General features: G+C 49.4%; 14 protein-coding genes across 14 annotated transcripts; 4 read left to right on the top strand and 10 right to left on the bottom strand.

Moving 5' to 3' along the window:
* Positions 1–143: 143 nt before the first annotated feature.
* On the top strand, positions 144–875 carry RAD10 (Rad10p; the record flags this gene model as incomplete). Its single annotated transcript, XM_019131238.1, has 2 exons — positions 144–354; positions 394–875. Coding segments are annotated over 2 exons (693 nt in total), but the record flags the coding sequence as incomplete, so codon positions are not given.
* A 615-nt stretch (positions 876–1,490) lies between these two features.
* BABINDRAFT_9710 (uncharacterized protein) lies at positions 1,491–2,227 on the bottom strand (the record flags this gene model as incomplete). Its single annotated transcript, XM_019133007.1, has 2 exons — positions 1,491–2,124; positions 2,169–2,227. 2 exons carry the CDS (start codon positions 2,225–2,227, stop codon positions 1,491–1,493), a joined length of 693 nt encoding a protein of 230 aa, XP_018983436.1.
* A 168-nt stretch (positions 2,228–2,395) lies between these two features.
* Positions 2,396–3,945, top strand: BABINDRAFT_163130 (uncharacterized protein). The gene has a single exon (XM_019129732.1). The coding sequence runs from the start codon at positions 2,567–2,569 to the stop codon at positions 3,815–3,817; it is 1,251 nt and encodes a 416-aa protein (XP_018983437.1). The 5' UTR covers positions 2,396–2,566; the 3' UTR covers positions 3,818–3,945.
* A 1,192-nt stretch (positions 3,946–5,137) lies between these two features.
* TAL1 (sedoheptulose-7-phosphate:D-glyceraldehyde-3-phosphate transaldolase) lies at positions 5,138–6,115 on the top strand (the record flags this gene model as incomplete). The annotated part of the gene is made up of 1 exon (XM_019130601.1): positions 5,138–6,115. The coding sequence occupies one exon, from the start codon at positions 5,138–5,140 to the stop codon at positions 6,113–6,115; it is 978 nt and encodes a 325-aa protein (XP_018983438.1).
* A 74-nt stretch (positions 6,116–6,189) lies between these two features.
* Positions 6,190–9,245, bottom strand: RPM2 (ribonuclease P). Its single transcript, XM_019132938.1, has one exon. The coding sequence runs from the start codon at positions 8,992–8,994 to the stop codon at positions 6,427–6,429; it is 2,568 nt and encodes an 855-aa protein (XP_018983439.1). The 5' UTR covers positions 8,995–9,245; the 3' UTR covers positions 6,190–6,426.
* Positions 9,246–10,629: 1,384 nt separating this feature from the next.
* Positions 10,630–11,508, bottom strand: BABINDRAFT_40516 (glucose-6-phosphate 1-epimerase; the record flags this gene model as incomplete). Its single annotated transcript, XM_019131980.1, has 1 exon — positions 10,630–11,508. One exon carries the CDS (start codon positions 11,506–11,508, stop codon positions 10,630–10,632), a length of 879 nt encoding a protein of 292 aa, XP_018983440.1.
* A 394-nt stretch (positions 11,509–11,902) lies between these two features.
* BABINDRAFT_163131 (SCF ubiquitin ligase complex subunit) lies at positions 11,903–14,739 on the bottom strand (the record flags this gene model as incomplete). Its single annotated transcript, XM_019129733.1, has 1 exon — positions 11,903–14,739. A coding segment is annotated over one exon (2,241 nt), but the record flags the coding sequence as incomplete, so codon positions are not given.
* On the bottom strand, positions 14,408–14,927 carry BABINDRAFT_92683 (uncharacterized protein). Its single transcript, XM_019132937.1, has one exon. The coding sequence runs from the start codon at positions 14,813–14,815 to the stop codon at positions 14,522–14,524; it is 294 nt and encodes a 97-aa protein (XP_018983442.1). The 5' UTR covers positions 14,816–14,927; the 3' UTR covers positions 14,408–14,521.
* Positions 14,928–15,038: 111 nt separating this feature from the next.
* Positions 15,039–16,013, top strand: GTR1 (Rag GTPase; the record flags this gene model as incomplete). The annotated part of the gene is made up of 1 exon (XM_019131965.1): positions 15,039–16,013. The coding sequence occupies one exon, from the start codon at positions 15,039–15,041 to the stop codon at positions 16,011–16,013; it is 975 nt and encodes a 324-aa protein (XP_018983443.1).
* A 235-nt stretch (positions 16,014–16,248) lies between these two features.
* Positions 16,249–17,139, bottom strand: BABINDRAFT_168692 (uncharacterized protein; the record flags this gene model as incomplete). The annotated part of the gene is made up of 1 exon (XM_019130602.1): positions 16,249–17,139. The coding sequence occupies one exon, from the start codon at positions 17,137–17,139 to the stop codon at positions 16,249–16,251; it is 891 nt and encodes a 296-aa protein (XP_018983444.1).
* Positions 17,140–17,525: 386 nt separating this feature from the next.
* Positions 17,526–20,458, bottom strand: BABINDRAFT_163133 (uncharacterized protein). The gene has a single exon (XM_019129734.1). The coding sequence runs from the start codon at positions 20,215–20,217 to the stop codon at positions 17,749–17,751; it is 2,469 nt and encodes an 822-aa protein (XP_018983445.1). The 5' UTR covers positions 20,218–20,458; the 3' UTR covers positions 17,526–17,748.
* A 709-nt stretch (positions 20,459–21,167) lies between these two features.
* Positions 21,168–23,729, bottom strand: BABINDRAFT_9719 (uncharacterized protein; the record flags this gene model as incomplete). The annotated part of the gene is made up of 1 exon (XM_019133008.1): positions 21,168–23,729. One exon carries the CDS (start codon positions 23,727–23,729, stop codon positions 21,168–21,170), a length of 2,562 nt encoding a protein of 853 aa, XP_018983446.1.
* A 233-nt stretch (positions 23,730–23,962) lies between these two features.
* Positions 23,963–25,083, bottom strand: PRE8 (proteasome core particle subunit alpha 2). The gene is made up of 2 exons (XM_019129735.1): positions 25,034–25,083; positions 23,963–24,986 (listed from the first exon to the last, which is right to left on the bottom strand). Exons 1-2 carry the CDS (start codon positions 25,075–25,077, stop codon positions 24,278–24,280), a joined length of 753 nt encoding a protein of 250 aa, XP_018983447.1. The 5' UTR covers positions 25,078–25,083; the 3' UTR covers positions 23,963–24,277.
* A 283-nt stretch (positions 25,084–25,366) lies between these two features.
* BABINDRAFT_163136 (cytochrome c oxidase assembly protein COX14) lies at positions 25,367–26,136 on the bottom strand. Its single transcript, XM_019129736.1, has one exon. The coding sequence runs from the start codon at positions 26,017–26,019 to the stop codon at positions 25,789–25,791; it is 231 nt and encodes a 76-aa protein (XP_018983448.1). The 5' UTR covers positions 26,020–26,136; the 3' UTR covers positions 25,367–25,788.
* Between the last annotated feature and the right edge of the window lie 717 nt (positions 26,137–26,853).

Here is a 26,853-nt window from a genome sequence, read left to right on the forward strand (position 1 = left end):
TCATGTCTGCGCGAATCTCACGTAACCAGCCCGTGCTTGCCTCTGCGGTGTCTCGAGAAAGGCCGGACGGTGCCAGAGTGGCCCAGATGCCCAGACGAGCTAACATAGACACCCCGCTAACCGCTGATAGTTCTCTATTTCACCGGGGGACAGCTTCTGCCTCGCTGACCAACATCAAGGTCAACAAGGCACAACAGGGGAACCCGTTACTCAAGGCGTTCAAAGGGGTTTCCTGGGAATATGCTTCGCCGCTAGTACCGGACTACTTGGTGAATAGTACCATCTCCGTGTTCTTCCTCTCCCTCAAGTACCACCGGTTACACCCAGAGTACATCTACCTGCGGATCCAGAAGAGTGGCGTGGCGTCGTATGGAAACCCGATGCAGACACTAGCAGACGGACTGGCCAACCAGGCTAGCTTCGATAACGGCTCTTGTAACATCTTGATGGTGATTGTGGATATTGAAAACCACGTAGAGGTGCTCCAAGAGCTCAACCTGTACTGTATCATGAATAACCTCTCGCTCATGTTGGGCTGGAACTTCGAGGAGTGCGCAAAGTATATTGTCGCGTGCAAACAGGGGCTTGATAATAGGGCGACTAACGTCAAGGCTATCAAGGGGATTGATAATGACTCGCCCAGCTTGGAATTTAAAACGCGATTTGAGAACGTGGTGACGCGGGTGTCGCGAGTGAACAAGACGGACGCGCTGAATTTGCTCCGCGAGTTTGGCAGTTTCCGAGCGTTAGCCCTGGAGTCGATGCTCGGACAGAAACTCGAGGGGATGAACGGATTTGGTGAAAAAAAGATTGAGAATTTGGTAAAGATGTTTGAGGAGCCATTTGTGTACAATCGGTTGGAGGAGCGAGCAGAAGGGAAAGGTGACATCCGATAACCATAAACCTCTACTTGCGACACTAACCGAGTTTATGATAATTCAACATTGGTGTATGATTAAATTCCGGTGAGCCAGCCTCCCTCAGCATAATTTTCAATATCTCCATTAACAGGGCCATGCGGAATACTATCGGTTTAATGAAACCACCCCAACCTGTTTAATTAAACCGGATCAGAGTATTGATTATAAATTAAGATTTACTACGGTAAGCAAGTTTTCTACGAACAGTAGACAGCCAATACGATACCTTGATGTCCAGATCCACCCCATGTCAATAATCGCTAAAGCTTTTTTTTTTTTTACTTTCTAGTAACTTCTATCTCGACAGCCCTGACTAGTCAATAATTATATTTTAGCCCATGCATCCATGCTCAAACTATACATCTTTCACCTTTTTTTTTCTTTTTACATTTCCATTCACTTTCAGTCGTGGTATGCACCTAGATGAACCTTCGGCACCATGTCAACAGACTCTATTAATTCGGTATCTGATGTCCGTATGTGGTCTGGAACCCTTCCGGCGGGTTATTACACTCGCCTGGATCTGATACGTGCTAATCATGCACAATGGGGATATCTCATATCTGCATGTCAGACTCTCGCACGGCTATACGCGCCATGGATGGCCTCCTCCTCGGCCTTCTGGATGTAGTACTTGCGCTGTGACTTGAAGATATCACTAGCCAAACTCTTGGTGGGCCGCTTGACATGCATGAAGTTGCAAAGACCGCCTCGGTTGCAGTCCTGGGCGTCCCACTGGCGACACACACTGTCGTTAAAGTTCTCCACCGGCGAGAGCTCCGCATAGATGGGCCGCCCGTCGTACCATCTGTTGTTCAAAATCGACACGCACTTCAACGCTGCGGCCTCTTTGAGGAACTTGATGTACACGTTCCCGTTAAGATGGGCGTTGGTGTTTTCACACACAATAATCTCGTCAATCTCACCGATATTGGTGGCAAGCTCCACGCACAAGTCCTTATAGAAAGCGTCAAAGTCCTGCTGGAGCTTGCTTGGGTCGAGCTTCGACGCAAACGGGAGCAGCGTCGGGGCGCCTGTGGTGTCTTCTTTCTCCTTCTCAAGCTGTCTGTGGGCCAGCTGCTCGGCATAAAGAGGGTTCTGGAAGAAGTTTGGACACAAGACGGTGTGCGAGGACGCCGGCTGGATGTGCTTACGCGAACACTTTGCTCCGTGGCGACATGCCCCGATCTTGTAGTAAAACGTGCTGGGATGTTAGTAATGTTCTGTTTAAGAAGGAGAAATACATACCAGTTAACCTTGTCCTGCTCTGAGCCGTAAGCCCTGTGTTGGTTGTGATAAGAAGACATGATGATAAGAGAGGTTCTGAGATAAAGATCTTGCCACTGTGAAAAGCTGCAAATAGCCCATCTCGTATACTGCAGGATGATATACGCACGACCAACGCGGCGCGGGTCTGGCGTCAAACCGAACAAAAAACAAACTTCCTGACGGCAGTAGCAAAACGAACCACTTATTTTGCTAGCCTGATTTGCTAGTTGTTATCCTCTTTCACACCTCTTTCACACATTGGAAGCAGCCTTAATCACTCTCTTCCGCAATTTTGTGATCCTTCATACGTCCGCAATCGGAAACATCATACCCACCGCGCCGTAACCCATCGATTAGCCCTTCCGTGTAACCACGCCATGAGTACAGACGATTTCCACAGCATCGCGCCAAACGACTTGAAGGGCCAGCCGCACTTGAGCTACAATATCGTGCACAACCCTGACGGTACGTCCCACGCGACCGTCATACAAATGAACCGCGAGCCCGGCGGCGTGCGCGAGGGCCATATCAAACACCACTTCTACAACGAAAATATTGCCGCGCTCTTGCGCATAGTCACGGCGCAAAACCCGTTTCACGATGACAGTAAGTGGGATGCCGTGTCGCAGCAGTACAATACGTGGACATTCGAGCACCAGCCGTCGCGCCAGTTTGCCAAGAAGGACTACGTCGAGAGAAAGGTTAAGGAGTTGATCAAAAAGTACTCGAGTGAAAAAGAAAAGGGAGACGACGACGAGGGTGAAAAGGAAAAGCATGATGGTGATGATGGTGTCACTGAGGACTCTGAAATGGGAGAGTTGAAGAAGCTGTTGTTGCACATCTACCTGTTGTCCTTGAGCACCAAGAAGCGCCGGCGCTACGTCGATGACCTGATGAGGCGAAACTCCAGCCAGCGGCCGTCGGTCTCGAGTGAGATGCAGAGGTCGTCGATATCCCACGAGATCCAGAGGTCGTCGAAATCCAATGAGATGCAGAATCCTGGCTCACCTGTCACGATACCCAGCCAGATGGGGTACAAGTACATGCCAAATTCAACGTTCTTTGAGCAACAACCACAGCAGAGGACGTCCACAGCCGACCCCAATTCACGCATCTTGACCATGTCACCCACTACCCCCAACATGAGTCGCGACGCGTTTGCCTCCACCATGCCGTCTTCTGGCTTCGAGAACTCGCCGTTCCAGAAACCGCAACACCATTCGCCTTCGCAGAAACGCAGACACCCAGAGCAGACCAAGGAGCAGAACATTCAGCAGAGCATCCAGCAGCACCATCAGCAGCAGCAAAGGTTGCTAGCCTCACGCTCCAAGCCCGTGCAGGCGACACAGTCTACGCAGGCAATTTTCGGCACGGCCAACCCATACGAGGCGGTGCTTGCAGCCCAGCCGCCACTGACGTCGCCGTCCAAGTTCCAAGAGTTGCTTTTGGAGATGAACCGTGAGTACCGAAAGTCGTTACAGGACAGCTATCAGGTGTTGTGTGCGAGCCTTACCGAGTCGCAGCGGAATGCCAACCAGGCGTTGATGCAGATGATGCAGGTAAGCCCTGCCGACTCGTTCCAGTCCCCGGAGGACTACTATGATCCGTCCGGGAGGAATGGAAAATAAGGTGCTAGTTTTCTTGCTATGCTTTTGCGTCTCAAGTGAAATTGTTTTATATCAAACCGTGTAGACTTGGTAGATTGTAGACCTGTTGTGGTTACGGAGGTTGAAAGAAGAAAAGATTTAATCCGAGAAACACGTTAAGAATAACTGTAACCTGTGAAGGCCAAGGTCCAAACGTTGAATGTAGACGTCTCGTGAGACCTAGGAGGGTTACGTTGGTTTCCGTTTCATATTACTCCGGATAGTTATACGGGTCTTCCAAGCCCAAATCTTTGATGTGTCGGTTATTTCGTGGCAGTGACCTGTCAAGAGCGAAAAAGGGATCGGGGAGAAAATTCCGAGATGCGTTCGCCGAAACATCGGAGATGCCGTGGCATTCGCCTACGATTCGATGTAACCTTTAGTTTTCTACAAGTGGGGACTTCCAGTCGATGAGAGTATTCCATGAAGCCCTACACAGCTTGTAGCAACTACAGCACCATTGAAGTGTATCACGTTGTCTCAATGATTTACGGTTGCTCTTCGCCTAACTTGTATAACTGGCGTTTCCATTAGATATGTAGCCGTTCTAAGCTTGATCTTCCAAGCAGCCAGTACCCTAATACTAATTTAATGTCTCGCCTCTCCATTCGGTCGCCGCCTTATCAATCTAGCATCTTGTGTCTAATCGAGATACCCAACCATGAGTCTAACTAAGCAATGAAGCATATATCCGGTGAAACATGGTAGAGAGGAGACGGAATGGCCAGAACCTCGACTATGCGCTTTACGGGATAAAACTCCGTGGCCCGCTATTGTAGCGAATGCATATCTCCGGACTCCACAGGGCCATCACCCCGGGGGAAACCGACGCAAGCGTGCGTACACCACGTGATGAGGTGTAGCACTCTCGCCACAAGGGGGCATCCAGACACATTAATCAACCGGGCACTTCTCCGACGACTCCGGGGAATCAGTGGGGAGGTTACATCAGTGCAGCTAGATCCTAAGACTTAGAGCCCTGTCATGTATTACACATTCGCCAGGATGGCCGCTACCCGCAGCTCGTAACAGGGCACCCTCCGATACCAATACTAAAAATGAGTCAGGGCTTATTAATCGCGCTTTTCTAGAAGCTGAGGTCAGTGGCCTATTGTACCGCCTAGACGCCGGATATATCCTATATACCGGATATTAATCATCTTCAAGTGCCGGATATTGCTCACACTAGATACAGGACGCTCTAGCCGACGGCTCTCTCGGTTCGCCGCTTATATAAGGACTGCATCCCCTCCCCCTGAACTTTTCGCCTTGTCTTTACCCCAACACCAAATCTCTCTCACAATGTCTAACAACTCTCTCGCGCAATTGAAGGCCACCGGCACCGTTGTCGTCACCGACACTGGTGAATTCGAATCCATCGCCCAGTACACCCCGCAGGACGCCACCACCAACCCGTCGTTGATCCTTGCTGCCTCTAAGAAGCCAGAGTACGCCAAGTTGATCGATGTTGCCGTTGCGTATGCCAAGAAGAACGCCTCGACTCCTAAGGAGCAGGCCAACTTGGCGCTTGACCGTTTGTTGGTTGAGTTCGGGAAGGAGATTCTCTCCATTGTCCCAGGCCGTGTTTCCACCGAGGTTGACGCCAGATTGTCCTTCGACAAGCAGGCCACTATTAACAAGGCCTTGGAGTTGATCAAGTTGTACGAATCCGTCGGTATTCACAAGGACAGAATCTTGATCAAGGTTGCCTCCACCTGGGAGGGTATCCAGGCTGCCAGAGAGTTGGAGGCCAAGCACGGTATCCACTGTAACTTGACCTTGTTGTTCTCCATGGTCCAGGCCGTTGCCTGTGCCGAGGCCAACATCACCTTGATTTCTCCATTCGTTGGCAGAATCTTGGATTGGTACAAGGCCTCCACCGGCAAGACCTACACCGCGGAAACCGACCCGGGTGTGTTGTCTGTCAGACAGATCTTCAACTACTACAAGAAGTTCGGCTACAAGACCATTGTCATGGGCGCCTCGTTCAGAAACACCGGTGAAATCAAGGCCCTTGCCGGCTGCGACTTCTTGACCATCGCCCCAACCCTCTTGGAGGAGTTGGCCAATTCCACCGAGGCCATTCCACAACTCTTGAATGCCAAGGCTGCCGCCTCCGCTGACTTTGAGAAGGTTTCTTACGTCGACAATGAGGCTGTCTTCAGAAACTTGTTGAATGAGGACGCCATGGCCACTGAAAAGTTGTCCGAGGGTATCAGAAAGTTCTCCGCCGACTGCGCCACCTTGGTTGCCCAGTTGGAGCAGAAGGTTCAGGCTTAAGTTCATTGATTGGATATTTAATATATTACGTACAAATTTGATGTAAATAAGTATGATGTAAATAGGTATGATTTGTCTTTCTGGATAAAGGGAGGATACCGTGCGTAGTTAGAATGAAGGATGTGGGGTTGCTGTTTCAGGGCTCGCATCTTGGTCTGACGGTTTCATGAGCCTAAAACTCACCATTTAATCTAAATTAAACACTTACTAGGGAGTTAATCAGTATGTTCCTAATTCAGAGAAACTTTTTTTTTTTTTTTTGGTAACCATAATTTTCGTGATATTCATAGATTAAACATTAATATTGTTATTCATAAACACATCTTCACCTCATCAGAGTAAGACTCACTCGCGCCGACCGACTCCCACAACTGACGGAAGCCGCGCTTCAAATTAGCCTTGAACTCAACCAACTCCTGGGGCAACTCCACGTAATGGTTCTCAGTGTCCTCAAACTCGCTGATCAACCGGGCCTCTAAGCCCAACACCCGCTCCACTTCCTCCGGCGCTTGGGCCATTGGCTGGTGGTACTTTGGGAAGATGAAGGCTGAAAATAGCTGGATGATTCCGAAAATGTTGTCCTGCTGGAGCTTGTAACTTCTGACGCATGGCTCAATAATGGACAGTTGGAGAAGCAACGAGGTGAGCACCGCGTCGCGCATAAAGTTGTTATGGCAGTGCACACGCGGCACCAAAAGGTCGACAACACCGCTGAACCACAAGTTGGCCTCTGTGCGCGCGCACGCCGCAACCGCGCGGTACTGGTGCATGAGGAACTTGGTGAGCACGGTGGCAGCGCTCGCATCCTGCGTCGCCTGATCAAGCAAGAACGTGACGACGGACCGTGTAGCACCCAAATTGAGTCTGATGGCCTCGCTGTGCGACAAGGTCACCTTGAGGAGTTTGGTAAAGAGGGCCGCGGCGTCAGGGTTAGAGGTGTTGTTCATCGCGGTAACCATGAGGAAGGAGATGACTTCGTCGCGGAGCGGCGCCCCAGAGAGAGGATAGTTCTTGAGAACGAGGGAGGAGGCGGTTGGCGGCATGGACATGTACCAGTCAAAGATTTCGTTAACAAGGGGGTAGGAGAGGCCGGAGACATTCTTCACGTCCGAAGTAGCCTGCGCGGCTTGCGCGTACGTCAACAACAACTGTCCGCAAACATCCCCGTCTACACTCGGCAAAAAGCTGGCATTATGAAACTTCTTCAACAACACAAATGCCTTTTCGCACTTGCCCGCTGTCACAAGCCCCATGAGGTAGTTGTTCACCAAACCAGCAATATTCCCGTCGTTGCACGACGCTTTCAGTGTCGGCACCTTAGCGTATGCGAGCACAATATCGTCCAAAAACTTTGTCGCCGTGTTGACCTCGCCGATAGTGACCAAGTTCTTCAACAAGAGCGCGTAAACGGTGTACTTTTCGCGCATCAAGTGCGGGTGCACGTCGGCCGCGTCCTGGAACTGCGCATACGCGTCGAGGAGATTTTGCATCGTGCGCGCACCGTTGACGCAGCTAGTGTGGTAGTGGAGATATGTGTCGATGCGCACGGCGGACGCGGACTCCACGGCCCCGTAGAGCTCGGCCGCATCGGTCGCGTACACATTGAGGCCCATGAGGAGCTTATCGACGATTTCCGGGTGCGCAGAGTGCTTGCAGCCGCCGGTCGCGATGCCCTTGAAGATCAGGAGCGCCAACTGGTAGTAGTCGGAGCCGTTGCGGGAGTGCGGCGTGTGCGCGAGCTGCGTTTTTGCGCGCTGGAACTGCGCGTGCTCGAACGCCGCGCCGTCGAGAAGCAGCGCTAACACAATAGCATAGGTCTCGCTGGTGGGTCTGACGGTGTGCGACTGGCTGAGCAATGCCTCATACACGGTGAGCAACTTGGACAAGTTTTCCTCCACCGACTCGTCGATGCAGTCGGCCGTGTTATAGACGGGCGATCTGCGCGAGATGGCCAGAAGCAAGATGTTGTAGTCATCAACGGTTGCGAGGTGGAACCCGTTGCGTGCAAGCGCCTGGTACATCGCGTACACACGGCCGTAGTCTTGCGTCTTGAATGCGTTACGGAGAAGCAGAATCTGTGTCGCAGCAAACGTGTCAGTGTCAAGCAGGGTCTGCAGTTGGGCAGCCAGAGGGATTTCAAGCTTTTCCAACCTCGCCTGCTGCTCCGCGAGCTCGCGCGCAAAGGTGTCGTGGATCGTGCCTATGTCATGTGCAATCATTGAGGGTCTCTGCGCTTTTTGCTGCTCCGCAAGCTCTTTGGCAAACGCATCAAGTTGTACCTGTGCACGCACAGAGCGCGCGTCCGCACACGTCGCGTAGCCGCGACGCATGTTCCCAAGACCCGGCGCAAACGACAGCGCCAGCATTTTCGTCACCAGCACGCTCAAATCGTTACCAATTGTAATCTTGAGGTTACTCAAAATGTGCATCTGCAACAAGTTGTACTTGATCTGCTCCTTTGCGGCCACACTCTTCGCGCTGGTCTTGCGGTATAATGTCTTTTTCGTCAGCTCATCGTTCGCGTTGAGCAACACGGTGGTGATGTTACTCGTCTCGGGGAACCCGGCATTGTGGCTTCGTGCACGGGCATTCTGGGAATTGTGCGACGACGGGGAGCGGTACGGAACGAACTCAAAGGTGCGCTTCGCGCGGAAGAAGCGACAGAGGATGAAATGGAGGTTGAGCGCGCGCTGTCTGGCGGTGCACGTCTTGTTGTAGCTGAAACCCGCGGTGTAGTAGTTAGAGAAGGTGGAGTCGAAGAAATGGAGGAGTTTTGCGTGCGGGTGGAACTGGTGGTGTCTGTAGTGACGGAAGTGCTTGTTGCACTCCGACGAGATGTTGATCTTCTTCTGCATGTAGCACTTGAAAGGACCGGCCATAGTGAATTGAGAAGGTGGAGGGTGAAGACTTCAGGGAATAAGATGGATGGACTAGAAAAGACTATGGTGCAGTGTCTAAGGATCTAATAATGTAGTAAGGATCTAATGGCGCAGTAAGGACCTAATGGTGTAGTGAGGATCCAATGATGGAGTAACAAAATGTTGCGGAATCGCTGTTTCCTATAAACAAGATGTCCACTCCTGACACTTTGGCTGGCACTTTAATGCGTTCCGGGCATGCGGCCGCGATCGGAACCATGGTAGTAATCCTCCGCGCAGTCCCCTGGTAAAAATTTGCAATGTGCAAACGTACAGGATGCGTCTCTCCTGTGCCATAAATTAAGATAAACAAGCCCAGACTTTCCAAAGGTCAACTGGTATGAATTTTACCATCCTAAGGACCGATTAATAGTCGGTAGTGTCGTGGGATTCCTAGAATACCACAATAATCGGCGGCGATTTATCGTTATCTCAACGGTCAGCTGTCAGTGTCGGTGATCCATGAGGGAATTTATCGTGCATATGGAGGACGTATGGTGTCCCCTGTCTGTGGGATTTAGTGAGAATACCCCCTGCACACCCGGGAACGCGCGTAGCAGAAAGAAAACGACCAATCAGGAAGCATTCAAACAGAAGGGATCGAGAATCTTAACGAAAAGGAACGTTAGGGTTATATTGGTTTCGACTCCAGCCACGGGTCGGAAATTAGCCTGCGGTGAGCCATCTTCGTGGCTAGAATGTTGAGGCTGAGCCATGAAACGTTGGGGGGAATACGAGCTATATAACATGTGAGTTGAAAGCGAGTAGCGATATTGAGACAAATCAAATGATCAGCTAGCTTGGATATATCATGTTCTTTAGATAGACTTCCAAAGCTGATACATAATCAGACGGAAAGGGCTAGAATGGTGTGCTACTTTACATATCCATTCCCGAGCCTTGTGGAGGGAGCCTCAGGTCCGATATCTGCCGGCTAATTTATCTGGGGGCATGTCTTAGAGCATATGCTGGCCCTTTGTGCTACACACTTAGTCTAAGAACCTAGGGAAAATCAAAGACTAATTGAAACTTAATCACTTCCCCTGGGAGGGGTCTATATCCTTAGGGTGGCAAAATCTCCAGGTTTCGGTAAATTACGACTGGTACGGGCTGAAAAGCTGGAGATAACTAGAACTAGATCCGAGTGCCACGGCCAGTCATTAACTTGAATAATAACTCTATATTCCACTAATGGGTATCCCTAGTTCTCGTCTATGTTTCCGATACTGACGTCTGTATCGGCAGGTCGTTAACTTTCTCACTCTAATGACGAAAATTAATTTTCTCATTGGAACCTCCAGCATAGAAGGCTTTCCAACTGGCTAGTAGTTGGTGACGTTGGTTATGACACTAGAGGGAGCAAGGCCATGTGTATTTTGTGGCTAGCATTGTAATACTGGGCTGTAAATTTTCATTTTATTAGATACATTCGTACGGTCTCTCAATAAAAAGCACTCAATCAGCTGTGAAAGCTTAGAGGTAGGCCAGAGTACCGACTACCCCGAATCCCTATTCAGCCGCTCCGGTTTACATTATCGCCTACAACCACATCCCAACTTCAAGTACATTCTTTACCCGTGCTCACAATTTAGATAGTCATTGCTTGAAGGCGACCAATGTCTGGGCAGCGGTCCAGGACTCTCCGGCCGACAAGTTTACAAAGTCAGAGACGTGACCCGGCTCGATACACACCATCTGCTTGTACCCATCCTTTGGCATGAAGTCGGCCATGCCTCCGGACTTTTCGATCCACGGGTTCCAGACCACGGCGTCTGGAAGGTTGTTTCTCTTGACGACGTGGAGCGGCTTCCCAGCACTGGAGACCTGTAAATCAACGGATGTGTCCACCTTCTTGTAGATACTGTCGGTTTCCTGAGCAAAGGTGACCTGGGCGGCGGTCTCGGTAGTGTTAGCCTTCTGCAACTGGTTGAAGAAGGTCTGGCCCTGCAAGTTGTCGACACTGATTTTGGAAATTTCCGGAATGCGCAAGTAGGTGTGGAACAACCACTGGAAGTCAAACGCTGCGGCCCCGGTGTTTTCCACCTCAATTCTCGTGGTTAACTGTGACTCTTCCAACGTCACCGTCAAGAGCAAAGTAAAGTCATTCGCACCTTCCCACAACAGCAACTTTTCCGCATCCACATTTTCCGGCCCAAGTCCAAACTGGACGGTAGGCGGGTTCTCCGACACCTGGCCCAAGAACTCCCACTCGCTGCTGCGCGCAAACCCGTGCTGGGGCAACTTTTCCGTCGCATGATTTGGCTTGCCGGCCCCAAAAACAGGGAAAACAAGCGGCACGCCCCCTCTGACCGGCTTGGAACCGTCGAGTTTCGCTGCATCCGAGAGCCACAACTGCTCCTGGCCGTCCAGCCTCCAGGAGACGATGGTGGCCCCATAGTTGAGGATCTCCACGCGGGTGTGGGGATTTGTTGGGTGGGTGAGCACCACTCTAGATTCTGTGGCTTCAATAGGCATTAGGTGTAGTGATGCTAAGATTTGGTAGCGTTTCTGAGAGTGTGCCAAGTGTGGGAGTATGATAAATTAGGGGGTCCGTTGAACGCTGTCTAGCACAGCAACGTGGGATCCCGGGGGTGCCGCTTTTTCGCCAATGTCGCAAGGTTGCACTGGAATGTGTGCAGGAAAAAGCCTTGGTGAGAACATCAAGGTGATGTGATGTAGTTGGATGTTAAAGTTATACGCATGGTTTTTAAATGGTTCTACTTGGGCAAGTCTGGTATTATTGGAATATATACGTCAATACCCAGGAATATATACTTATTTTGATTATATATGTTTTTTGCATTTATTTAGTGCATTTATTTATTGCATTTTATTTTTTAAAATTTTAAAACATACTATTAAATATTTAGCACAATTGTATGTGGCTTATCACTATACATAAACTCTCTTCATACTGGTTAACTCAGACCCTAGGCGATACTCATAAACTGATAAATACGACCTTTCACCCCATATTTAGCTCACAATTGACCGCTTAATAGCCTCGGTCATCTGTTTCTCAAACTCAGCATCCCCGTCGAGGAGAGTTCCCGGAGGTTTCAGGTTGTCACAAACAATAATCGCAGCATTACACGACGAGCTGACACTTTTATCATTCCCCATCTGTGGAGCGCCTCTCACCTCGATTTGTGACAACCGGATCGCCAATCGCAAATCCTCGTCCACCCCTTCAGATTCAAATGGAGACAGCGACTCGATCCCTTCACGCAAAACCTCCGCCATGGGAGCAACCGCCTTTGACTTGAGCTGCTTCTTGCTAAGTCCGGCTAAAGGAAAATCAAGTAGGCCGCCATACGTGTCCCGTTCCACCGCAGAATTTTCACTTTCCGTCTGCGACAAGGCAATCGCCAACTGGAGGTCCTTATCCACAAGGCCTAACAGAGAACTGTCGTCTGAATGCAAGCTGACCTCAGACTTTGACAACTGTAACGCCCTCTCCAAGTCGTCTGAATTTTCCCCAGAGTGCACGTTGTGGCTCTCACTAAGGGCCATCGCGATCTTCAACTCCTCCTCTTCCGTCAAGTCTGCTTCCACCCCATTGTACTTTCCCACCAACCTCACACTCTGGTTGGCAGACTCAATTTCGCGGTCTAGCTCGTCCACTTCGTGCTTGATAACCTTGTGGTACGCCAGAGACCGCTTATCGCGCAACAAGCCCGACGCCGCGGTCTTTCGTTTCCCGAGCTTTTCTAACGCGTCGATAGGCTGGTCCCCGTACTGGAAATATTGCACTAGTCGGTGTGTGAACGTGACCCCGGACGTTGCCTTGGGATCCGGGTTCAAAAAGACGTGTTGGGTGGGAAACAACTGGAACATGGGGTTTTCAAAGAGCCGCTTGGGGAACCGCTTCGACACCACCTTGAGCAATCGGCCATGGAAAATGTCGTAGATGGCCGAGTAGCCGTTATACGAGCCGAGCAATACTATCTGCGCGTTGATGGAAATACTATTGAAATGTGTAACCTCGTACGGGGTGTTATCGGGCCCGACATAGTCTGGGATAAAGTGGTTGAAAGGGGTGAACGAATGGGTGGTGACATTCGCTGATGCCGGAAAGTTGGAGGCCGCACGGGTATTGATAATAAGCACGCCCCCATGTAGGGTCAACACACCAATGAAATAGCCGTCGCCACCCACAATCTCAGTCTCATACGCGCCACCGTACCCACTTGCGACAGACTTGTGAACGGCATCCAAACCATCCGCAAGCGCGTAGCCGGAGAACACGCCGATAGAAGAGAGGGAAAAGAGCGTGATATCCCCCTGAAACCCAACCATAGCGACCCCGCCGGCAAAATCCACGTGGAGATGGATGTCTTCCAAGTCCAAAGCCTCGGTCTGAAGCGGCTTGGGGTACGCCACGGTGCTGACGGCCCACGTGACGGTATCAACGAAGTGGACGTTTAGCAGGGTATCCAAACACACGATCGCGGTGTGGAAGTCACTGGCAATCTTTACAATCCCTAGCGTGGATACCCTCTGCCGTTTAATTAACGCTGGCGTTTTCAAGTCCCAGCACGTCACCGTGCCCCCGGCATCTCCGCACACACAGCCAAAGGCGCCGGTTTTATTCATCCCGTCCTTCTTAAGGCTGACAACCGAAATGGCAACCGCTTCTCCGCTCAATTCTGTATCCCCATCAAGTCGGATGGTTGGCGACATGTACGTTTTGTTAGAGAGAAGTTTCAAAAACACCTCGCCCTTCCAGGTGCCGCAGACGATGGCCATTTCACACATGTCATAGGCGGTGACATTACCGTTGTTGAGGTTGTCGAGCCAGATGAGGTCGGTGTGTTTGCCGTTTCGGAGATTTGTCACCACAATCTGCCCCACACTGTGCTGGTAGACCAAGAGCCGGTCAGCCGCGAACTCTGGTACCACCATCAGGGCGCTGCCCCTGGGAACGGGGAACGAATGGTTCTTTCCCGTGCCCCGAAGCCACTTCCGGGCCATGTTTTCTCGCATGGTCAACTCGCGCTTCCACAAGCGTGAGCGGCTAAGTGGCTGGAACTCGGGGATATGGCCGTGGCGTGCCATGAACGCCTCTCGCCACGCGTTGTTGTTGTTAGCGAGTGCGTTCCAGTACTTACACACGAGGTTGAGGGTGTCGAGGGAGAGGTTATCGAGGTGGGAAAAAATTTGGACGAGAATTTCCGACGGGAGAGCGTCATTGAGCGAGGGTGGCGCAGGAGGCGGACTGGCCTCGTGGGAGTTACCCAAACAATCAGTCAGAGGCATGAATAAAGATGGAAAATGAGTGCAAATGGATAATAACCAACACAGATGGGATGCAAAATATGAGGAGCAGATCAAACCGCGATTCAAAGACTCACAAAATGTTTCCAAGAAATGCGTCAAGAGGTAGATACCTAGAGCAGGTAAATTCTGGCGGCAAACTTAGGTCGGGCAGAAAAGAGCAAAGGTGGATGGTACTCTCCGGTAAGTGTCCAAAGAATGAAAGAGAGATTCAGTGAACGTGGTGTCCCGAATAAAATGGCAAAAGTTCTCCTTGGAGTCGTATCAACTGGCCTACTTGGAGTCTTATCAACCGGTCTACCAGTGATATAATTAGATTTCCATCCGTGCAGGATAACAAAACCTTGAGGGGCAATAGATTAAGGCACACCTCAGGGGTGATCCATCTTTGTCCATCAACGTGGACTACAAAGTTTATAGAGTCGATAAAACTACCGAAGCTGATACTCAGTTCACCTTGTGAGGTAGATTCAATAGCTAACTTCATTAAGTGTCCTGTAAGCATTTTCCATTCACATAACGAGCTTGCGGGTTGTGCACGACTATTATTCGAAAAACGAAGCTACCAGATAAGCGGCGATAGCTTGTCAGACCGTCATCGCTCTTTACCGCTAGGTGGAAAACACCCCATTATCAGATTCCTTCATCTCCTCAGCCAAGCAGCTATTATTCCAAACCCATCATAATCCAGTTGTTTTTGCCTCTGCTAATACGCGCACCAGCCTACCATGTCCAACGCATCCAGAAAGAAACTCCTTTTGATGGGCCGGTCCGGGTCGGGCAAGTCGTCCATGCGGTCGATCATCTTTTCAAACTATTCCGCCTTTGACACGAGACGCTTAGGAGCGACCATCGACGTGGAACACTCACACCTCCGGTTCTTGGGCAACATGTCGTTGAATTTGTGGGATTGCGGTGGCCAGGACGTGTTCATGGACAACTATTTCACACAGCAGAACAGCCACATCTTCAAGATGTGCGAGGTGCTCATTTACGTGTTTGACGTCGAGTCGAAGGAAGTTCTGAAAGACATCGAAATCTTCCAGAAGACGTTGGCGAACCTCGCCAAGTTCTCCAAGAACTGTAAGATCTTTATCTTGTTGCACAAGATGGACTTGGTGCAGTTGGATAAGCGTGAGGAGTTGTTTACGATTATGATGAAGACGTTGATCAACCAGTCGCTGAAGTACGGCTTTCAGATCAAGGGCTTCCCCACCTCCATCTGGGACGAGTCGTTGTACAAGGCATGGTCCTCCATCGTGTGCTCGCTCATACCGAACATGGAGCACTTTGAGAAGAACTTGTTGAAGTTTAACGATATTATCGAGGCAGAGGAGATTATCTTGTTCGAAAAAACCACTTTTTTGGTCATCTCCCACTTCTCTTCCGCCCAGGAACACAACTTGTTAACCGGGGCCGGTGCCAGCGACCTTGACCCGAAGCGCTTCGAAAAGATCTCTAATATCATCAAGACCTACAAGCAGAGTGTGTCTAAGTTGAGAACCCACTTCCAGAGTTTGGTCTTGCACGGCTCGTTTTCGTCAATCTTCATCGACGTCTTGACCGACAACATGTACATCATGATTGTCTTGCCCAACAAGAGTCTGGAGAGTGCCGTCAGAGACAAGGATGAGGAGTTGTTGATTTTGGACAATATCAAGCGCGCCCGAAAGTGGTTCGAGAAGATCGAGGGTGGGAAGTAGATTGAGACATAAGGGAAAGAAGTACGTGATATATTAAGGGCTACAGCGAGAAAGCTACGTATTGAAATACTATTTGAGCGTATGAGAAGCTTTACAAGTATATATAAAAAGGGGTGAATTTCAAATAAAAAGATCAAGTCAATATAGATAGGCAACCAAATAAAAGAACAGGAGTTAGTCTATGTCATATTCAATGGAAAAGGTAAAGAAATTAAGAGATTATGATTTATTCATATTAGAGCAACGCGCACACAACAAAAAGTAACGCAAGGTACAGATGAACGCCGGTTCGTAACATCTGCCCGTTGTTAGTGTTATCAGGAAGATACCGCCGCGGAGGGGTCCCCTTCTTTGGCTGTTTATTTTTCTGCTTCTCCTTCTCAATCACATCAAGCCCGAAGTCTAAATTGGATTGGTCAATATCTTCAGACTTTTCTGGACGCTTTAACCCCCCGTACTCTTCGGAGTCTCCGAGATCCTCAATGTGTGCCAAGTAGTCGGCTACTTGCACTTTGTGGGGGTGTTTAGCTCTTGCAGACTTTGGATGGATGCCGCTATTTTCAACAGCAGCATGGGCATCTCTTTCGTTAAACTCCTTCTGACCTCTCATTTCCGACTCGTCCTTTAACCCGTTAACGGTTTTCCCAAACAGCTTATCGTCAAAATACTTCTGATCATATACCTTGATCTGCTTGGTGTTCAAAACCCTTGGTGCGCGGTACTCCCTCGCAGCTTCCTTTCTTGGCTGAGTTGCCACCGATTTTTTTTTATTCTTAATCCGAGTGGCCTTAACACGGTTGTGACTAATGTCATGCTTGCTAATTTCTTGATTTATGCCATAATGCAAGTCAAATGCCTTTTCCTTCTCTTCCGGAGTGACATTATTGAACGTCGCCTCGACCCGCGCGGCTTCTCGCCACAACTTGTCTGAATCGATAACGTTCCGGTTGGAGTACACGTCACGAGGCGTGTCCCTTAATTGATAGGGTTTGGCACTACGAGCTATCTGGTCTAGCTCCTCGTAGGCGTGCTTTTGACGATCTTCTTCCGAGTCTTCCACGGGGTTTAATGCGAAAGCGGCGGTAACCCAAAGGATAATCCATGTCAGAAGCCCCACGTGCTTCATTTCTCTGGCAAACTCAGATAAATAGCAAATACGGTGTAAATGGCTGGTGTAGCAATGGTTGGTGCAGCAACGGGTGATGTAGCAAAGGTGAATAGAAACTCTTATCGGGTCCGGAGTCACACTACTTTCAGAAAAAATGAAATCAAGAAAAGGAATATTGATTTTTTAGTAGACTTTGAGCGAAGGGAATAATCGTTGGGACGTTTCATTTGTTCCGATGCCACAAAAGTGCAGCAGCTCCGCATGCATATGCATCTTGACAGAGACATTCAAAGTGATCCCCAACAGTCTTACTCCTGGAAACTAACCTGAATATCAATAAATCTGAATATCAATAAACCTAAATATCAATAAATCTAAATATCAATAAATCTGAATATCAATAAGCCTTTGAAATATTTGCACCTGATATAAGAATACCATATATATAGCTCCACGGTACGGTTAATGACACTACATCAATCGAAGATTCAGGTCATTGAATGTATCCCTCGGTTCTTAGCGCCTTATTCAAATTATATAGCTGTTTCTGTGACTTTCCTCCACCCTACATAGCATCTCAAATAATAAGCATTTACGTATATCAATAGCGAAAGGATACAGCATGGATTACAAGAACTCACTGAATGGCCAATATGGAACCAAATAGCTCTTCCAAGCGTACACCTGCTGTTTGTACCACACAAGAAGCTTGCCGGTAAGGGTGATGCCGACAACGTTGGAATGCCCGCCGAATCTGCCCGGAGTACCGTCCTTGCTGTTGTGGGTGGTACCAAAGAAGTAGCCAGCGTTCTCCTTGACCAACCTGAGCAAATCCTCACGCGAGTGCTGCGCGGTGCTCCGCTTGGAGTAGCCGAAGCTCTTCAAATAGCTGATCAAGTCACCGTCGCTCCAGCTGTCAAAGTGATCGGAGCCAGCCTTGGCTAGATCAGACCACCATTTGGAGGTCCCACTCTTGATATCTTCGTAGCGCTTTCCGAGCGTTTTGGCATTTAATTCCTCCGCTGCCTTTGCCGCTACAAAATCCTTAGCATCGTTGGCAGCGTTGGCAGCGTGGTTTAGAGCTTCAGCCCCAGCCTCTTTCGCATACTGCGCACCTTTTTCGATATGGGGCTTGGCAGCTTCGGCAGCGTTGGCGGCCTGCTTGACCGCTTCATCGGCAGCCTTACTCGCGTACTCGGCACCTTTTTCCAACCCGGTGGAAATATGCGGTTTGGCAGCGTCCGCCAATTCTGACGCCCCGCTCAAGGCGTCCTGGGCAGCCTTACTAACAGCACTGGCACCTTTCTCTAGACCGGTGGAAATATGCGGCTTGGCAGCGTCCGCCAACTCCGACGCCTCGCTCAAGGCATCCTCAGCCGCCTGGCTCGCAGCTTTGGCCCCCTTTTCAACGTGCTTCTTGACGCTTTCGGCAGCAATGCCAACATACTCCTTGCCCTTTGCAGCATGGGTTTCGACGGCATCGGCCCACTCTTCCGCAGCGGAATACGCACTGGCACCGGCAGCCTGGGCAGCCTTGGTTCCCTTATGGAATTGCTCGTTGGCCAATTCATCGGCATTGCCCTTCAAATCTGCGTACCACTGGCGAGCGCGTTCGAGCAAAACCTCACGGTTGCCGTCAATGGCCAACTTGTGCTCGGTCAACCAATCTTTAATCTTGTCAGTTTCCCAGCCCTGGAAGAAAATGTCTCCGAGATTCTGTACATTAGGCCCCAACAAAGTGTTCGCATTCTTCTTGACCAAGTAGACAAGTTCAAGCTTGGTGGCAAACAATGGAATCGACACCCCACGGGCCTTCAAGAACGCCTTTAACCTGTCTTTTGGCCATTTATCCACGTCCACCAAGAAGGTGTGGTTGACAAGGTTGGATTTCTTGGAGGCCTTGCTCAACCACGGACTAGCGGTCTTGGAAGCGCTCGCTAACCATGACTGGATATCAAAGACCAAGTCGCTGGAGTGTTCCTCAACATAAGCCACCAACTGCTCCTTGGTTTCCAAAGCCTTTTCACCAAGATCATCAACCTCGTGGTCCGCCAACCATTCACGCAACTGCGACTCCGACCAGGTTTCAATGAACAGCCGCTTCACCTTGCCAGCCCTGTCAAAGATGTCAGCGTCACTTAATTCCAAGTCATCTAAGAACGAGGAGTATGAGTCCTTCTTGTCGCGGGTGGCCAAGTAGATGTTGTTTTTGACCTTGGAGACCAATTCGTTTTTCGATGAACCGGAGGCAAAGGGAATACCAAACTTCTTCAACCAGGCTGCCAAATCCTCCTCGGTCCACGCCTTGTACAACCAGTTTCCTGGGTACCAGCCGGTCGCCTTGTTAGCGTCCGCAATGGTCCTGTAGTTCTTCTTCGCCCGGATCACCAACTGCTTCTTGGTTTCGTCCGCCTTGAACTTGATATCGTTTGCCTTTAAGTACGACTTTAAGGTGGCCGTGGACCAGGTGTCAAAGACCCACGACGTGATGGATTCGTAGGAGTCCTTTGCTTTTTTCTTGCTAGCTGCTACCTGGTTAGTAACATCATCGACCTTCTTAGCAGCGTCAGATTGGACATCGTTGGCCTTTTTAATAACACTGGCTTTAGCGGCATTGGCGGAGTCCTTGACGCGGTCGGTCGCTTGCTCCCCTTTGGCCTTAACAGAGTCGATGGAGTCCTTTGCATTCTGGGTCGCCTTCTCTGCTTCATGGAAAAAGTAGTCCCAGTTACTGCCAAAGTGGTCGGCAATGGCACTGGCATCTTCCTTCACGTTAAGTACGTGCTGTTTGAGCTTGGCAAAAAGACTCTGCTTTTCGAGGTCGGGGATCGTCTTGGCTATTTTTCTGGCATAGTCCGCAGCCATCTTCTCGTATTGCCAGAGAGCCAAGGATTTTAATTCCTCGTCACTAGACGCGGTGTTGTAGGGAACATTGTGATCATCTAAAAACTCGTTAATATCATTCCGGTCCCATCTTTCAAAGATCTTGGAGCTGACAGCGATGCGGTCGGCTCTCGTCAGATGCAGGGACGCGGCGGAATGTGCGGCCACCATCCAGGTAGCCGTCAACGTGAGCACCACCTTAGAGAGTTTCATTGTAAAATGGAGTGTAGAGGTGTATTTGAATTTAGAGATGAAATTTCAAGGATTTGCAGCTTGAAGCCTTTTTATATTTGCCAAAGCGAGACGACACTTTTCAATGGTTGCTGTTGAAAGCTTGCTGCAGGACCTTATGCGTCTGAATCCCGAGCCCGTGCATGGATTGCCTGCATAGAGATCAAGATCGAATTCTCGATTGCTGCCGCCCGATGATATGACGCCATGAGAGCAATAAAAGGATTCAGAGAAGTCAGTTGGTGGGCACTAAAAGCTAAAGAGCGGAATGCTATTCGCCCAGTGCTGATGGATTGATTGATGGACCGCGGTGGTGCATTGGTAGAAGTGAAAAACTGAAAATAAAGTCTCGCAAGGGAGAAACGTTAATTGTACTATACTGCAAGCCGAGAGCTGTCCGGGAAACGATCTACAAAATGTCTGAAGACAGAAATACCCCTACAGAAAATCGCCGTACTAACTATAAAATATAATAGCTGTGCTGCAATGCGGTGGTTATTGTATAAACGCCATAAAGCACTTGCGATTTAAAGGAAATATTGGGCGGTAAGCTTCGGTTACAACCGGTTATAAAGTTGAATCAAGACAATGTGTCTCTAGATCCAACGCTTAGTAACCAAACACCGGATAGGTTGGCAACGTGTAGATATATAAAACATTTCTTGTCAATTAGTTTGCTATCAGATTCCACCCAAGGAAATGTCCGCTACGAGTTGGAAAGCATGCCAATAGAGCCGACAGAACCTGTTCACTTGGACAAGCCAGTTAGCTCAATAAAGCCCGCTTTGATTAGGATTTCTACCTGTGAGTGAAGCGAACAGGTTGTTTTACTCACAGGTTGTTTTACTCACAGGTTGTTTTACTCACAGGTTGTTTCGCTCACAGGTTGCTTACGTTTCAAAAGCTTGTTACTAATATACACGACAACATCATTATTTAAACGGCGCGTTCAACGGATCAATAACCCGACCCTGCTTGACCACCACACGCGGCATTGTCAATCTCTGGTGGGTCTCTCTGCTGGTCCACTCCTGGCCGATTGGCATTCTCAAAGACCGTTCGTACTGCTCGCTATTATCAAAACCATGCGGAACGGCACCCGACTGGTACTTCAAGTTCTTTTTGTTGACACGCTCATTGATGATGACGTTCTTCATGTGCTTATCCTTACGGTTGTTGGCCTGGACCACACCCTGGATCGTCCTGACCACCTTCTTCTTCTTGTTCTTTTTGTTCCCACCACACCAGCCGCCCCAGCCCGGAAGTGTCATGTCTTCCTTTTGATCGCCTTCGTCCTTGATGACCTTCTTCTTTTCCGCCTGGAACTCGCTGACCACGTCGTCACCCGCAAACGCCTGCTTGATCAAGCTCTTCTGCTTGAACATCATCGCCTCGCCCTCATCGGAGTCGTCTGCGAGCGGGTCCTGGATCTTCAATGTCTGGTCCATGTCGATCAACGCGTCTTCGGACGCGACCTGTGCCGCGGTTCTCTTGCCCTTCTTGGCGATCTTTGCACCATGCTTCAGTGTCTTGGAAGAGGACTTGTCCACCACCGTGATCTTGGATGTTCTCTGGTGGGTCTCGCCGCCAGCCATCCACGGATTGGCGGCATCCGCCTTTTCTTCAATCGGCGCAGCCTCCTGACCCGCCTCCGGCGTAGCCTGGAACTTTGCAGATAACTTATTCTTCAATGATTTGGTTTCATCCACTTTTGTCTCCTCCACCACCCGAGAGTTGAACTCATTGGTCGCGGCCCTGGCAGCGGCGGCGCTCGGGGTGTACGTTCTTCTCCCCTGGTTGGCATTTCTCGATGTCGCATCAACCTCCTTCTCGAACCCCTCAATGTCCCCGTCGGCTTCCAACTTTCTCAACAACTCTAACGTCTTGGTATTTTCATCGCGCTCACGCTTCTCGGCGTTTTTCATAAAGTCCATCGCCATTACACCCTTGCCCAAGCCACCGCGCTCCTCGTTATCTGAAACATCGTCCCTCTCAAGGTCTGATACGTTGTCGTCGCTCTGCTCACCCTCGCGATAGCCCAAAATCTTGGCCTTGAGCTTCTCGCCCTGTCTCAACATCTCTTCCATCTCGTCTCTGTTCGACTTGTCCTTGGATAAACCCGACTTGACCAAGTTTTTGGCCCATGCGGAGTTGTTCTTGTGTTTTAACGACATTCTCTCTTTTGCGCGCTTCATATCGTGCTCCTCGGCGTCAGAGTCATCGGAGCCCTCAACCAAGCCCTGCGTCTTGGCCAACTCCTTCTTCTTGATGCGGTGGTACGCCTTGGACTTGATCTTCTTGACACGTTTGGCCTTCTTTTCCTCGCGGAACATCAACTCGCGCATCAACCTCAACTCCGCCTGGCGTTTTTTCATCTCCTCGATCGGGATCTTTGCCGTCGCCAAGTCCTCGAACTGCTGCTCCTTCTTGTCGTCCAACAAGAGCGACTCCTTCAACAAGTCATTTACCTTGTGCTCCAACTCCGTAAGCGGTTCGTGGATAGAGTTTGGCGTAAACGCCGATGGAACCGAGACAGCCGGTTCTGGGTTCATGGGGAACTGCAACACCTCGGCTCTGCGATTCTGCTTGACTGTATCCTCCCACTTATCTACCTCCTGTTTGGATAACTCGTACGCTACCAGGCGCTCGTTACGCTCCTGGATCCGTTTCGGCAACGGCACGGCCAACGCCTGTGACTTTTCCTCCTCCTTGTCGATCAAAATCGCCTCTTTCTGCGTGGACGCATCCACTACAGACATCATGTCCTTGAGCGAGAGCTTCTTTCCGTTTGTTGGGAGGTTGAATTCGTTTTCCTCAAGACCAACGGTGGTGAGGAATTTTTTGGCCTTGCGGGTCTTGGTGACTCCAGAAAGCTTTGCCACGGTGGAGGTGAGATCCACGTCGGAGTCATTCAAATCATCGGAATCAGAATCTTCCTCTTCCTCTTCGTCGTTCTCACTCTCGTTGCTTTCACTCTCCTCACTTTCCTCACTTTCACTCTCCTCACTTTCCCAGTCGTCATTTAACACAACGTCCTGTCCCGTGGCTTTGGAGCTGGCCAAGTCCTTCTCGTCTCTATCCCACACCTCGGATAACGAAACAAACTCAGACTCATCCACGCTGTCGTAGAGCTCCTCATCGGACTCTTCATCCAATGATAACGGTTTACCGGCCTTGCGCGCTTCTTTTTTGGCGTCCTTCTTGGCCTTGGCCTTGTCTCTGATGGTCTGTGAGAACTTCGAGGACAACACGTCGTAGTCATCCTCGGAGCCCAACGCCTCGTCAGAGTCCAACTCTTCGTCCTCAAATTCGGCTTCCTCGTCGTTTTCGCCGGTGAAGCGGCGCGAGTTCACGATGGCACTATTGCCGCGGTACGTCCTGTCGTCATCCTCGTCCGAGGACTCGCCATTCGCCTGCTTTTCCGCAAGCTGGAACGCGTCCTGGGCGCGGCGGGTAGACTTTTGTCTGGACTTTCTTTGTTGTGGTTTGGCCATGGCAAATTAGTTGTAGTCTGGGGATGAATCAAGAGTGAGGGTAGATTTTTTTATGCAAAAAATTTGTCAAAAAGAAAAACTGTGTGCAGGAGCGATGAGGTCACGTGTGCAAAGTCGTACTTCAAGGTCGGTTAGATATAATTGAAGCATAACTGAAGGGTGAGCGACAAAATTGGAAGTAAATAATCAAAAGAAAAATTATATAGTATTATTATGATGTGTATTAGAGTAACTGGGGCATGAAAATGAAACAAGGAAAAGAGGTGCATAGGCGAACTGGTTATGAAGTGTGGTGTGACTTTAATCAGTGCTCTTTTGGGGAAGCCATAGTAGTGGACATAAAGATTGGGCAAGACTGGAAATATCAGCCTCGGTCTAGATATTACAATTAATCTTTCCTAATACCGTTTCGCAAATAAAGCAAAAATGACAATGCGAAATGGAATACTCTCAACCATTAGCATTAACGGTTCTAACTTGGCTATTTCTGGCACAAACGACACTTAAACTAACGGTAATATACATTGAAGAATATACTGGCATCGCCTCTACAAAGCTTCCAATCTGTCGTTGATCTCCTCGGCGCTCAACAATCTGAACCTTGGGCCGCTCATATCGGTGCCCTTGAAGCCCAACATGTCGTCGTTAGGCTCGCTGATGAGGGCCAACTCGATGTTTTCGCCGGTCAACTCGCCGTCGACACTCTCCTTCAAGGCCAACAAGGCGATATGGATTGCGTCTTCGATCTCCAAATTTTCGTTCCATCTCTTCTCCAAGAACGTCTTGACCGCGGTGGCATTCTTGCCGATGGCGGTGGCCTTCCACGGGAAGTAGGAGCCGGATGGATCAACCTGATACAACAGGTAGGTTTGGTCGTGCTCGTTGAAGCCACCGATCAAAAGCGACACCCCGTATGGTCTGACGCCCCCGGATTGGGTCGCCTCCTGCATGATCTTGGCGATTTCATCGACGAGAATCTTGGTGGATGGGTACTCGTTGTAGATGCGCTTGTAGTTGGTGTGGGAGACCTTGCGCGATTTGTCCAACAAGACGCGGAAGTCCGGACCCATCCCGGCGTAGGTGCATCCGATGTTCGGGGTCAAGGTTTCTATTTTGAGCTGGTCGTCTAGCTTGATCAACGACGAGCTGGACTTCTTTTCAGTCGCAAGAACAATCCCATTTGTGGATTTAATCGCCAACGACGTGATTCCCTGTTTGACGGCGTTCAATGCGTATTCGATTTGCACCAACTTGCCGCTGGAGGTGTTAGTAGAGATCTAGGTCACAGTGGACACGGTACATACCTTGGGGAAAAGGTGGTTAAGGAGAAGGAGTATCTATCAGCCATAGTTGTATGTGTTAATTGGATAAATGCTTGGTTATAGCGGCTCTAAAATCAAGTATAAGGTGATTGTATCTTTTGTGCGGGGGCAATTGCAATTGCTTTAATATTCGTTTGCCGCCAGTCTTTGGTGAGATAGAGGTTGGATTTTCGGAGGCGACACGGTGGAGACACGACACCCCTGAGCACAGAGAAAGCTTCACTATAACTGCTTCAACAGTATTCAACAGTATTCAATAGTATTCAATAGTATTCAATAATATTCAATAATTCTAGTATCTATCAAGATGGGATAATTTGAAAAGATGTCAAATCATAAATCAAACTTAGAGAAAGAACGATATAATTCAGTACCGTGTCCCGAATGCAGAAAGACTTGCACACCAAGCTATTTTAGGGAATGATATTATGGTACACAAAAATGATAAATGCTGACCAACCCAAATGGAAGACTCCAAATAAAAGGTATTTCGAACGATATCAAGTGATACGCATAGTTGAGAGTGCATAAAACTTAGAGAAAGCCCAAATAGGAGACTAAGATGTTCCGAATAAATGTTATATTGTGATATGTACAGGTCCGTGAAAGGAATGGAAATAAAGAGACATTAAAGTCACTATGGCTAACTTTGGTGGATTATTGCCAGAGAGGTACCGATCACCAATTTGGAAACCTCCGAGTTACGTCTGCTTTATTGGCCACGTCGAGGTTTTCGCTCATTTCTTTTCTGCAAGGGCATCATCAAAGTTCTTTGGGATGGAGGATTCCTTGAGCTGCTCCAACTGCTGCTGGGATGGAATCGCGGACTCGTACTTGACTGGGTCGTTGTTGGCCCAGAGGATGTATCCCAAACCACCCAACATATAGACGGTACCACCGGCCAAAACAGTGACGGTGGCTCTGTGGGCCAAATCAAGGACTCTGGTGTACCATGGGTAAGCAGACATTGTTACTTTTGAGTGTACGTATATGTGGAAGAATAGTCTGATTCTGCTCGTAGGCGTCGTATTATACCACCCTGCAAAGTGGAGTATGAAAAAGAAATTGGAGCGAGCAAATTTTTGGAGGGGATTAGGTAAGCATCCTGCACAGACCTGTCATCAGTTTGTATGTGGTGCATACTGTAGGATATCAGTTGAAGGGATAAAGGCTAGTACTAGCAGGAATATCAGATGGTTTCTCTAGCACACCAACCTATACTGTTTTAGCAGAACCAGGGATGAATATGCTTTCAGTACGAAATTTACGGTGCTCGCACCTGAGGTGGAGGCATTTCAAGCATGGCTGCGGGAAAACTCAACGGGACAAAAACCGTCTGATCCCACCTGGTTTAAGTTAACATGTGCCGATTTCATAGTCCCTAACCTGGTCAGTGGTCCCACACCGGTATATTTTTGACTTATGATTTGCCCGCCAGAGACTAATGACAAATCAACTAGCCGACAAGGTGTTGAGATCTCCGTAGAGTCAATAACCATACTTCAGATCAGACACTCAATGCGCTGCATATAAAACGGTTATAAATAACATTGCAAAATTCATGGGATTTTATACAGATATACTTTCGCCGGCTTCAACAGAGTACATCCATCCTTGTACGGCTAAACCGGGGATAAGGCATAGACTTTCTATGCGGTTGTATGCTTGGGACATTGGCGGGAAATCACCTCAGGTATTTCCATCGCGCGCAAGTGCCGGAGTCATCGGGGGGCAAAATTGCACTAGAAAAGAAGATACTCAACGTTCAGTCTCTTCGAAGGTTAAGAAAAAACACAAAGGAT

This window comes from Babjeviella inositovora (genome assembly GCF_001661335.1).
Source record: "Babjeviella inositovora NRRL Y-12698 unplaced genomic scaffold BABINscaffold_12, whole genome shotgun sequence".
In the NCBI taxonomy this organism is placed as follows: domain Eukaryota; kingdom Fungi; phylum Ascomycota; class Pichiomycetes; order Serinales; genus Babjeviella; species Babjeviella inositovora.

Excerpts from the sequence above, each read along its gene's own strand:
- BABINDRAFT_163130 (XM_019129732.1), top strand. The coding sequence starts at position 2,567 with ATGAGTACAGACGATTTCCACAGCATCGCGCCAAACGACTTGAAGGGC.
- PRE8 (XM_019129735.1), bottom strand. The coding sequence starts at position 25,077 with ATGGCTGATAGATACTCCTTCTCCTTAACCACCTTTTCCCCAAG. Across the intron at positions 24,987-25,033 it reads TTAACCACCTTTTCCCCAAG|CGGCAAGTTGGTGCAAATCG; the intron begins GTATGTACCGTG and ends TAACACCTCCAG.
- BABINDRAFT_163133 (XM_019129734.1), bottom strand. The coding sequence starts at position 20,217 with ATGAAACTCTCTAAGGTGGTGCTCACGTTGACGGCTACCTGGATGGTG.
- BABINDRAFT_163136 (XM_019129736.1), bottom strand. The coding sequence starts at position 26,019 with ATGTCTGCTTACCCATGGTACACCAGAGTCCTTGATTTGGCCCACAGA.
- RPM2 (XM_019132938.1), bottom strand. The coding sequence starts at position 8,994 with ATGGCCGGTCCTTTCAAGTGCTACATGCAGAAGAAGATCAACATCTCG.
- BABINDRAFT_92683 (XM_019132937.1), bottom strand. The coding sequence starts at position 14,815 with ATGCTTACAGGACACTTAATGAAGTTAGCTATTGAATCTACCTCACAA.